The 12,641-nt window shown below is 35.4% G+C and overlaps 1 protein-coding gene across 3 annotated transcripts; it reads right to left on the reverse strand.

Annotated features, from left to right (window-relative positions):
* Positions 1-1,303: 1,303 nt before the first annotated feature.
* On the reverse strand, positions 1,304-11,788 carry LOC110787652 (J domain-containing protein required for chloroplast accumulation response 1). 3 transcript variants are annotated; one of them, XM_021992291.2, is made up of 9 exons: positions 11,109-11,249; positions 9,181-9,900; positions 8,395-9,062; positions 7,991-8,084; positions 7,376-7,446; positions 7,202-7,264; positions 7,034-7,111; positions 6,448-6,624; positions 1,304-1,950 (listed from the first exon to the last, which is right to left on the reverse strand). In XM_021992291.2, exons 2-9 carry the CDS (start codon positions 9,875-9,877, stop codon positions 1,879-1,881), a joined length of 1,920 nt encoding a protein of 639 aa, XP_021847983.1. In that variant the 5' UTR covers positions 9,878-9,900; positions 11,109-11,249; the 3' UTR covers positions 1,304-1,878. The 3 variants fall into 3 exon arrangements, with proteins under 3 accessions (XP_021847983.1, XP_021847981.1, XP_021847982.1); XM_021992289.2 differs by having other exon boundaries at positions 1,307-1,950; positions 9,181-9,908; positions 11,109-11,788; XM_021992290.2 differs by lacking the exon at positions 1,304-1,950 and adding an exon at positions 3,146-3,328 and having other exon boundaries at positions 9,181-9,908; positions 11,109-11,788.
* Between the last annotated feature and the right edge of the window lie 853 nt (positions 11,789-12,641).

Genomic DNA, 12,641 nt, shown 5'->3' on the forward strand with positions numbered 1-12,641 from the left:
TTTCCGGCAACATCTACGACTTGGATAATATTTATATTTCCGATACGATCCATATTTCCGTTTCCGGCAATATCATCGTTTCCGGAGTATTCATTTCTTGCTTGTGACGATCTCAGCTCCCACTGAAACCAAGATCCGTCGATTCCGAATATCCATAGATAGAGTATTTAATGCCATTAAATACTTGATCCGTTTACGTACTATTTGTGTGACCCTACGGGTTCAGTCAAGAGTAAGCTGTGGATTAATATCATTAATTCCACTTGAACTGAAGCGGCCTCTAGCTAGGCATTCAGCTCACTTGATCTCACTGAATTATTAACTTGTTAATTAATACTGAACCGCATTTATTAGACTTAACATAGAATGCATACTTGGACCAAGAGCATTATTTCCTTCAGATGGGCCTAAGGACATCCTCCACATGTTGCAAGCAACATGAATGCAAATGTTTTGTGGTTCAAAGGCAGGAGCTTTGGGTTGACAAGGTATGTTCCACCATTTGGTAGCCTAGAATGTAGAACACACTCATATTGACAATTTGGTTCCTAGATCATCACCATGGTTAGGTAGAAAATTCTAAATGCAAAGTCCCCAGTGGAGTCGATAGATTGTAGGCGTTATTTTTATGCCCCTACCCAGCGAGACCTATTTCTTGTAGGACGTACTTTTGAGGGACGAATTTACTAAGGGAATGTAGGGTTTGACTTGTTCGCGAATGGGTCAATGAATGGACCAAAGTATAAAGTCGCCAATGGATCTTTTTGGGAGATCCATAAACCTTTATGTAGAATTCCAAAGGAACGTTTAGGGACAAATAATTACCGACATGTCCACATAAAGGTTCTCATCAAATTCTAGGAGAACTTGACTCCAAAATGGTCATGAACCAAAGATGGATACGAGGACAAAGTTATTGTTCAATATTATATCGACCCACCCACTTTCGATCTCTACTTAGATTTGCACAATAATTGGGTAATGCAAGAACTTATCCTATAATCCTTAATAAAGAACTAAATTGATTTATTTAATCATATAAACTAATTAATGACAATCACTTAATTTAGAATTCATTAAAAGCCCTAGAAACCAATTAAAATCATGTTATTGAGCATGATTTCATTTAACAAGTCTTTATTAGCAAAGTAGTAGTGATAATGCACATAAATAATAATGCAAACATGAAATATGATATGATAAGAATTAATGAAAAACATCCTACAAAACAAAGGTTAGAACAAAAATATTAACAAATAATTAAAAGAAGGGTTTGAAAGTTTGTACACGATTGGCATAATTTAGTATAGAGCTACAAAATAAAACAAGTTAGATAATAAAAAAATTAATATTAATCATGCAAACCCTGCATAATTAATTACCTTAACCTATAAAATAAAATGAAAGTTAAGCAAGAAATATTAATTACAGATAATTACTCCCTCCGTCCCGGAATACACGCACCGGTTTGACTTTTTGCACTATTCACATAATTCACTTTGACCCTATTTTATTTCTAGTATATGAAAACAAAAGTTAGCATATAATATATTGTTGGCTTCATCTTAACATATATTTTCAAAATATTAATATTTCATAAGTTTTTATAATATGTAGTTAAAGATATTGGTGGTCAAAGTTGTGCATTGGCAAGCGTGTCGACTCGAACCGGTGCGAGTATTCTGGGACAGAGGGAGTATAAAATATGACCAGCATAATTAAATAAATTCGAACTCTTATTTCGAATAAATTAATCCGAATTAATCATGAACGCAGGCGACAAAACGAAGGTTCACGCTGAGTGGAGAGAGCCACCAGGGCCATCGGTGACCCCCTGCACCCAGCGACACCCCCAAGAAGCCAGTGGGCCCCGTTGTATCAGGCATAGTGCGCCTGTTCTGGCGCACACATCCAAATCCTGCGGACAACCCTCGTTCCTAAATATCTCCCCTGCAAAACAGATTTGTTAGTCGAATAAACATCATACAATTAACACATGATTAATCACATAAATTACGCGACTAAAACCCTAATTATACCTACAAAATGTATTAAAAGACCGCATGGGCCAGGCACAACACACTAGATCCAGCGTCGCTCGCATGTTACTGGCAGGCACCGCTGGAACCAAAGCGACGCTTGTGTTTGTTTTCGTTGATTTAAGCGATTAAACGAAATAAAACATAATTAGACAAGAAATTATAACATGTTCAATGGAAGATTCGTGTATTAATAAAATCCTTATAAAATACAACGAGTTAATAGAAATTAATATGTAAATTTAATACACGAAATCATGCCTTAAAGCCTTTGAGAAAACTAGTAATGATATAATTAATCGATATTGTACCTACACATAAATGCATGAGTTAAACAATTTCAAGTATTATAAATAAGAACTTGATGAACGAAATAAAAATGACAATGACAAAATAAAGTGAATTTAATAAGGGTCCTCAGAATTATTATCAAGGTTGTTTGGGTCTTAGGGAAATTACGAGCCTTCAATAGGGCACGCAAGGGACGAATTGTGATTAAATTCAACAAGCGATTTGTGAAATGGTTAATGCAGTTTTTAGCATGTAACATGAAATGAAATGTTGATTTTTAGTTGAAAATAGTGACTTTAATGCTTAATTAAGCCGTGCGAAATAACCTAATTTCTACTGTATATAAAGAAACGACATAAATTGGGTTAAATAAATGGAGCATCCGTTAAGGCCATCGGTTGCCGCTGGACCCAACGTGGATCGCCAGTTCCAGAGGTTTACGTTGGGTGCACGCGGTTGCGGCATGCCATGATTTGAGATAATTTGCAAATATTTTGGATATTAATGATGGTGGATTGATTAGTTTAATCGGTGTCATAAATGGGTTGGATTTTTAGGGCTTTCCGGTGTGGACCGAGACCAAAAGCAGTTGAAGATGTTCGTAAGTGTGTTTTGATGTTTAATGAAGTGAAATAATATTTTTTCTCCCTTTTTTGATAGCGAACCCACATGATTAAAGTCGGACCAAGTGAGCAACCTTGATTTTGGTCCAGTCATTGCACAATTTAAGGGAGACACAAATTAGATGTCTACACCAGATTGTAAGTATCATAAATTCTCAAAACATTGTTAATGTGTAATTAGTGTCACACAAAGAAAAGAATGAAAATTCACTATATATGAACAAAGAATATATGTTTTCTATACAATAATTTGTTTCTACTTGGTATAATAATACATTCTTCAACAAAAAGAATATCACTTAGTAATCTTAGATTGTGGAATAACACGACTTGTCAAGAAAGAAGTCCAATGGCATTAAATTGATCCCAAGATTCCTGTACATAAATAAAGACATCACTCCCTAAAACATATGAAGATAAATTGAAAAACAATATCTAATAAAAAGTGTAAAAGAAAATAAGAAGTAATACAAAATTGCATACTTAAAAGTTGGAAAATTTGTAAAACAAAATATTATATCTTTGCCCAGATTTATAAAAATTTGTACAACTTTTGATCATTTCATGAATTAATCCAAGTTTTAATGGGTGTCTACCCCAAACAATATTTTTTACCTACAACCTTAGTGGCATGTTAAGACTTTTTTTAAAGGTTAAACATGCCACATGTCGCTCTCTAATGGGTCTACATAATTTTTATATTTATTTTAATTTATTGGAAACACCCTCCTCCCCCTCCACCAAAAATTTCTCTATCCTCCTCCTTTGCCCTCTTCTATTGTCATTCTTGCACTCCGTCGCCAGAAACAACCACAACCATCTCCACCCACCCACCGTTCAACACCCAAACCAGACTCAACGCTTTTACTCGTCTCTCACATAACACAAAACTCGGACAAACCAACCTCTCTCTATCACTGACCCCCTCCCTGAACCCACAACAACCACAACCCCACTGCCATCTGAAACCCTCAATAACTCAACTCCCTCCTCTGTCATCGCAATTAAGTAGGCCCTACTTGTTCGATCTATCTTCCCAGATTGTGTAGATTTTGAGAGGAGAGAGATAGATCGATGAGAGGAGGCGTGGAGGCCAAACCGATTGATGAGGAGAGATAAAATTAGATATGAGAGCCGTGAGAGGAGGGGAGGCATGAGGAGAAGTAGAAGGCAGGTGGTCGGCTTTGGAGGTGGGTAGTTGGCCGGAGGTTGTTAGGCTGTTGTAGCGATGAAATATGGCGGCATAGTTCTTTGGATTCAGTTTTATGTGGAAGAAGATGAGAGCATGAATGACTTAATGAGTGAGAGTGGAAGTGGAAGTGGAGTGGAAAGAATATGATGGGAAACGGTGGTAAGATGGAGAGAAAAATGGGTGATGAAGGGGAAGAAAATGAGATATAAAGAGGGAGGGAAACCATGGGAGAATGGGGGGAGCGAAATTGGTGGTGATTTAGTGAAGGGGAAGGAGAGAGAAAGAAGGGCAAGAATTGGAGAAGGTCGAGGAGAGAGAAAATTGTGTTTTTAAAATTAAATTGAGTTGGACCAATTAGTGGGTGACACATGTCACAGTTACTCATCAAACCGGTTACCAACAGGTGGACTATTTTGGGATGATACGCCCAAAACTTAGATTATTCCTGAATTAATCAAAAGTTATATTGTTTTTATAAGACCGGGAAAAGGTTGAATTATTTGTTACAAATTTTCCTAATTTTTTTTCTTTGGTTTAGAATATGTGCTAACAACATCAAGCCCACGAAACCTAATATCTACAAAAAAAGTGAAATATAAGGAAATCCTTGGGAATTGTAAAGCAAAAAGTCTATTAACTCAAACAACTAAGGGACCATTTGTCCTCTCACCTCCATCTTGTTTTTGCGTGTACCTAATGTTAGATTTACCCAAGTTGTTATTTTCTCGTCTTAAAAATTTAAAGTGAGAAAAATTTATCAAATGAGCAAAAATTGTACTTTTAGGTACAACTAACTCTAGGTATAACTGAAACAAGATAGATTTTATAGGTTCAAATGAACAAAACATGTGCTTTTAAGATCTCATATCACCTACAAAAATGACAATTCCACCTACGAATCTGACAAATATCGTGCATTTGTTGTATATGAAGTATTCCTCCGTTTTTTTAATACTAGCAACAGTTTTACTGACACACTTGTCAATACACTAGTTTGACCGTAAATTTATGCAATTACATATTAGTAAAAACTGTAACAAATTGATATTTGAAAATATATATTAAGACAATCTAACAATATACTCCCTCCATCCTTAAAAGATTGCTCAAAAGTTTCTATTCACTTTATTAAGAATTGGGTATGCTCAAAAGCAAGTGGATTTAAATAAAATAATAGTGTGTGAAGAGAGACATGTAAGGACCACAACCTAAATAAGGCATGGGCAAACAAATATGGACATTCATTCATAGTATATAAGGGGTAATCTTTTAGGGACAGAGGAAGTATTACACAACATCATTTGATTTTTGTACTAGTTTTTGGGCTTGGGCGGTGCCCCGGGTTAATACATTATTAGCATTTACATTTACATATATAAATTTTTCAATGATAACATGAAACATTAATAGCTTAGTGGTAAAAGCCATATTGTTTTTATGGTCAGGGGCTCAAAACATGTTTGACAATTTTTTTATGTATATGAAGAATACATGGAGCAAACGACTCATAAGCAGAGGGTCACGTGTCACGTATACTTTTTTATAGACGCTTTTTAATATAGAGAGACTTCCTTCAATATTGCATAAAGATCCAATAATTTCCAAAATACGTTACTTTCTAATTTAATTCCCAGCATACCGTCCACGTCAGCAAGGGAGAAAGAGAAGTAATTTTTTTTTCCGGTTCAGCGTTGAACCGCCATCTAAGATAGCGGTTTCGTTTTAAATCAAACCGGCATCTCAGATGGCGGTTCAATGTTATAAACCCCTATCTGAGATAGCGGTTTGCTTTAAAACAAAACCGCTATCTCAAATGACGGTTTGCTTTAAAACATAACTTGGGGTACGGTAAGTTTTTGTTTTGGAAGCTCAGTGTAAGTTTTTATTTAGGGAATATATAAACCGCTATCTATGTAAACCGCTATCTCAGATAGCGTTTTATGTAAATCGCTATCCCAGATAGCGGTTTAGTGCCGCTTTGTTAGAAAAAGAAATAGACTGGTTTTAATGCTGACGTGGACGGTATGGTGGGAAATAAGTTAGAAAGTGGCGCATTTTGGGAATTTGACGTTCTTTAAACAATATTGAAGGAAATCACTCTTTAATATATTAGTATAGATATTAATAAGAAAATATGGTTAAAGTTAATGTATGTATAGTGTAAAAGTCAAAATGTTCCAAAAATTTAGACATAGGGAGTATAAAACTTTGAACAAACCTCTCCAAAACCAATAAATTATTTTATTCTTTGTAGAAGCCAATAGTAAGAACTTAAATGCAAATAAGACTATATTAGAGTTACCTGCAAAATATCAAAAACCTTTTCTGCAATGAACTTTTGATATGGAGCAGCACCTTTCTGTTGTAATTTATCAGGGTGCAAGCATAGTAGAGCTCTTTGATATGCTTTTTTCACTGCATTTGCTTCTATTATATCAACAAGTGGAATTGGCTTCCATCCACTGTTAGGCCAAAGAACCTGTGAACATAGCTTTTATTTTAGCTAAGAAAAAATTAGAAATAATTATATCTTCTACCATACTTAGATAACCTCCCATATACTCGTGTGGAAAACTCAAGTGGGTTAAGGTAAGCCACAACATGAGCCGTTAAATTGGCCTCTCTAACTGAATGACAGAACTTGAAGTTCAAACCTCTATAGCTCTTCCCAATCATCTGTGATCTTACTTTGTTAATAACCTCCTTTCGTCATTGAATAATAAGCCGTATTTGATTTTGAACTTTTGGTTATGATATACTTTCTAAGGTCTATCACTACAGAAAAGTATAATCCTTTCATCAGAAATTAATTGTTATATTGATTATGCAAATTTGAACCAGCAATGTGACAACCAATTCAGGACAGACAAGTATGTGATCAGACTTACAAATTGCATTGTTGAAAGCAGTGCACGTATGTTTCCTTCCTTTCCTTTAGACCATTGTCGTACTTTACTTTCATAACCCTGTAAAGAGCAATGTAGAATAATTAGTTGTTGCATATCACTGCGTTAAATTATAAGTTGTGAAAGAGGGATATGAAGGGCATGAGTTACCTTATTTTCCTCCTGAGAATCGGTTGCTAATTCTGTTTCAATGTCTTGTAACAATCCCTTATCCTATTGATTATTTAATCATAATTAATGGAAGATCATGGATTATTGACAAACAACAAATGTTCATCATTTCAAGAAATATGCAATTAGACAAATATAGGTACAAGTACATACCAGGATATCATCAATAGAAGAAGTTGCATTGATTTTCGGGGATGAAGCTCTAATATCATCTGTATTTGGTTCTAGCAAAACCAGATGGAAGAGTTTGAGTCATTATCATGATGAATTACTAGTTTTGCCATTAGAATTTGAAGACTCTAAGCCTATAAATCCAACTGTTGGAGTAAACCTGAGGTTCTTCCAACTAGAACCGTTGAAGTCTTGCAGATAATTGCCTATAATATACTCTCTTCGTCCTCAAATAATAGTCACATATAGTAATATTCTAGGATCTCTAGATAAAGTTACATACTAGGTATAAGCAACTCTACCCTTTTGCAGGCTAAACATGATGCGTCAAAAGGACAAGAAATCACTTCAAATTTCTAAAAATGCGAATAAGTTATAGGTTTTCATCAAATATGCAAAACCTTTTCCAAGCACATCAGAAGATAAAAATCCACTACTTAGTCCACATTAATATGTATTGCTTAGAGAGTTTAAGTGTATAACAATAAATATTGTCTTGTACTCTTCACAACTAATGGAACTGTCACCCGAGTCTAGCTGTCCACTCGAAAGAGAAGTACTTCATTGCAAAAAATAGAAAAAAGGGGCTTAACTAACCAGTATTTGACGCCGAAGTAGTAGTGTCACCGACTCTATGACTGTCATCGAAGATGAATACTTGATCAACTGATAGAAAAGATTCTCCATCAACCTGAAAATTAGACAAAAAGTATGTTAAGTTGGTACCTCAAAGAGTTATTATGTGCAACATCAGAAAGCAACCAAAAAAATTTCTCTATCAATCATTGAGGTAACTATTGGGTCCTAGAGTCCTAGGGCTGTGCAAGTGCATCTGAAAATCTGATTAAAAAAATTGATGTCAGATACCAGTTCAAATGTTGGTTTTCATATATGATATTGTATCAAATATATGATATGTGCACAGCCCTGCACCTACTAGGGCCCTCATGTTGGCCATCCTCCTCATAAAACCTCAAACAATAGGATAAAGATTTATATACCACTTGTATGGACTCTGACCACGTTTTGTCCAAGTTGACATAGGAAGCTTGCATTACTTCATCATGGTTATCAGCAGAAGAGGTCTTAACTTCATTCTTTGCTTCAGAGTTAGTTGTGTTCTTCCATCTCCAACTACGACTTTTACCCGCAATATTACTCTTTTCTTTTGAAGTAGAATCCTGGTTGAATATTTTGACAAAATCTTTAACTTTTCCAGCAGCATCGTTTTTGGAAACATCATTCTTTGCTCCAGTAGATGACTTTTGCACCACCTTACGTTTGTCAACCGTGTTATTTGATGTATCATCACCCTCTTTTGCTCCAGCAGACGAATTATGCACCTTACTTTTCCTAACATTGTTGCTTGAGGTCTCACCATTCTCTTTTGCCCCAGAGGATGACTTATGAACCTTACTTTTGTTAACGTTGTTACTTGGGGTATCATCACTCTCTTTTGCTCCAGCGGACGACTTATGCACCTTACTTTTGTTAACATTGTTGTTTTTGTTACTTGAAATATCATCATTTTCTTCTGCTCCAGCAGATGAATTTTGCACCTTACTTTTGTTATCTTTGTAACTTGAGATCTCATCATTCACAGATACTTTGTCTGTTTCATTAACCTTTTTTTTCTTCCCTCCCTTTTCAGAAGCTGCTTTCTTTTTTCCTACATAGCAAAAATAGTTCAGAGAAACAATATAAACATAACCAAGTATATTTATGAATATATCTATACTGCAAAAAAGTAGTTTTTTTTTTAAGCAGAACGAATTCAATATAAGTACCTTTTTTCTCTTCCCCAAACAAGGAGGCTAGAGACATCATGTTAGATTTCGTTTTCTTTGAAGAATGTTTCAGAGAACTATCCTCTGCTACTGCATCTGAAAGTTTCTGTGAAAGAATAGGTACTTGTTTCGTATCCTCTAGCCCAATGGAAGGAGGAGCTTCACCTACTTGATAAGTTGCATCAAACATGACAGGACCAGAACCAGTGACATCTGCACTAGTTTCATGTACAACTGTGTCATCATTTGAAGTAGATGGCATCTGGCGTTTGCTAGAGGAAACAGACTCATTAACGATCACACCTTCTTTATTGTTTTCCATAACCAAATAAGCACTTCCAATCCCTTCACTACTGCTTAAGTATCTATCATCTGTCATTCTCTCTTTTGAACTTATTCTCTTAGAAGACATTACATACTGTACTCCTTTGCTTGGCCATTTATATATAGAAAAATGAAACTGGATGTTATTGTTATGAAATTGTGAACCTTTTGAATTGACAATAACTTCACCCTCATATTCTGCTCCGTCTAACTTGTTATTGCTTGTTGACTCATTACCATCAACAGAAACCTGACTTGACATAGCACTTGGTTGATCATCATGAATTTCCGAATAATTCTGGATAGTTTGGTTAAATCTGGAAAGTGAACGCCTAGATAAATTCGAGCTTTGATTCATTGAAGTAGATGCCATAGTATCTGGGATTGCTGTTCTGCCTGGTAAGCTGCAAATAGTTAATAATACCATATAATCATCAACATGTAGAGTACATAAAGAGAAGCAAATAAAGAGGTATGCGGGAGGACAACAGAAGAAAATAATATTGTGTACTCTTGTTGTCAAATACAATTTACTTCTAAAACAAAAGGTCATAAACTGTAATACTGTCACTTTCTGAAGCATATCTAACAGTCTAACTTGTTAGGGCCTTTGGGGTGAGGGTTCTTCTCTGCAAACCTCTCCTTGTCCTGCTTTGGCGATTGTTAGTTTCATTATAGAGAATTCCATGGAAATTAAGAAAATAATTTACTAAAGAATAGGCTATGGAACTATGGAAGTATGAAAGAAAGTGCAGGAAAAAGTTTATGTGGAGACTGGTAGGATTATGGACATAAAAGATAGTACTAAGTTTTAGCCGCATGGTTTTTTTTTCCAGTCATCATGTGCTGTAGAAGTTGACAGAAATATTGTATAGTTTCATAGAGTTTGATTACTGGGGAAAACTTGATTTTGTATATCATTCTGCCATGTACTGCAGTACTTGATTTTGAGGCTTTCATTTGGCGGTAACTTTTGTGTAAGACTGCCTTACCGAAAAGACCACTTTGATTGCCTAACTAATTGGTTTCAGTGCTTAACTAATTAGTTATAGTGCTTTACTAATTAGTTTCATTGTTTAACTAATTGGTTTCAGTGCTTAACTAATTAGTTCATGTGCTTAACTAATTGGTTTCAGTGCTTAACTAATTAGTTCATGTGCTTAACTAATTGATTTCATTGTTTAACTTATATGACACCAAGGTGGTCTTTTGTGTAAGACCGCTTTATATAAAAGTTTGTATTCATTCGGACCAGAGAGTTAATCGGTATGCTTTAAGAAAACAAGCTTAGTGTAGAGGACCTCTACTGTGAGATTTGTGAGTTGGTCATTTGTTCATTATTTTTGGCTCAACCTACACGAAACTAATTAATCAAAGATAATTGCTTACAATCATTATGAAAGTGAGCTAATTTCTATGCTATTATTCCTGGATACACCTATAAATTTGGAGTTATATTTATGTTCAATGCAACACCAAACTAATCAACCAAAGTCCAAAGATAATTAATTGCAATAAATAAGAAAGCGAAAGTATTTATTTCTGTTATGTAATGTAGACTTATAGTGAATTAAAAGTTAAAAGTTATAAAATTTATGCATCACCTGAAGTGCAAGGGAGCTGGACAGGATTCAGTCGCAGGCCGTGAAGGACTCATTAACCTCGAACCCGGGGCTGACGAAAACGGGTTCCTACCCGGCATAAGCATTTTTGGAGATACAGAACTACTCAGCAAAGGTTGATCACCACCAAATATATCACCATAGAAATCCTCATTTGTGTACCTCCTTCGAACACCAATTTCTTCCCCGAATACGGGTTTTTCTCTCAACCCGGACCATGAATTCCTTAACCCATCCCTGCTATCATCGTCACCATCAACACTATCATTTAAGTAAAATTCATGGGTTGAAGAACACCTGGGTGGTCCGCCAAAAACATCACTAAAATCAACTTCTGAGTCTCTTCTACTCGAAGAGTTTGACATAGAATTTGACGAACCATATCCTAACAAAACTTTCTCCATTTTTACTTAAAAATAAGACTTCAATTACTACATTCGAAAATAATGAGTTTGATTAACCAAATTAAGGATTGGGATTATTGTGGATTAGAATTATTAGGATGAAATGTCGAAATTGAACAACCACAAAAGGAATCAAGGCCCCATTAAAGAAAATGATATTAGGAGGATAAGGAAGATCAGTGTTAACGACAGTGGCCGATTACATTATTGAGTGGTTATTCTATTTTATCTGAAAAAGGAATTTTTATTTTCGAACTGCGTTTGTCTTGTCTTGTCTTGGCGCCTATTGCTTTGAACATTATTCTGCACGTATAGAGGTTAATGGGGTGGATGCGGATGTAAGTCTCTTAATATCATCTTCGCCTAACGTTTTCATCTTCATCCCTGCCCCATCATCCATGGCGGGTACAAAATTCATCTTCATCCGTGCCCCATCATCCATGGCGGGTATAAAATTCATCATCTTCCCTGCCCTAGCGGGTACAAACTAAAATTCATCATCGCCCCACCACCCGTCTAGCTATCCATCCCCGACCCATAACCGTGCAAATACCTGCCTATTTTTATTTAGCAAAAATTTTCCATATATACGGATTAACTAAAAGTTAACTTTAGAAAACACCTTTATGACTTAAAGTGTCATATATAATTGAAAAAAAGTACTCGTCATAAGAAAAAAATCCAAACAAAAAAAACAAAAAAGTCTCACCTAAATTCATACTTCCTCCATTTTTTTATTATTGCACCATCTACCTTGGGCACAAGAATTAAGAAAGGGGGTAAAATGTGAGAGATTGACAAAAATACCCATGTGATTAAGTACAAGTTTTTATGTAAAAAACAAGTGGGGTTTGTTCCCCACCACCCATATAAGGATGAGCGATTTCCTTCAATATTGCATAAAGATCCAACAATTCCCTAAATACGTTACTTTTTAAGTTATTTCCCACCATACCGTCCACGTAAGCAAGGGAGAAAGAGAAGTAAATTTTTTTTCCGGTTCAGCATTGAACCGCTATATGAGATAGCGGTTTCGTTTTAAAGCAAACCGCCATCTCAGATGGCGGTTCAATGTTATAAACCGCTATCTCAGATAGCGGTTTGTATTAAA

The sequence above is a fragment of the Spinacia oleracea genome, chromosome 3 (genome assembly GCF_020520425.1).
Source record: "Spinacia oleracea cultivar Varoflay chromosome 3, BTI_SOV_V1, whole genome shotgun sequence".
NCBI classification, from domain to species: Eukaryota; Viridiplantae; Streptophyta; class Magnoliopsida; order Caryophyllales; family Amaranthaceae; genus Spinacia; species Spinacia oleracea.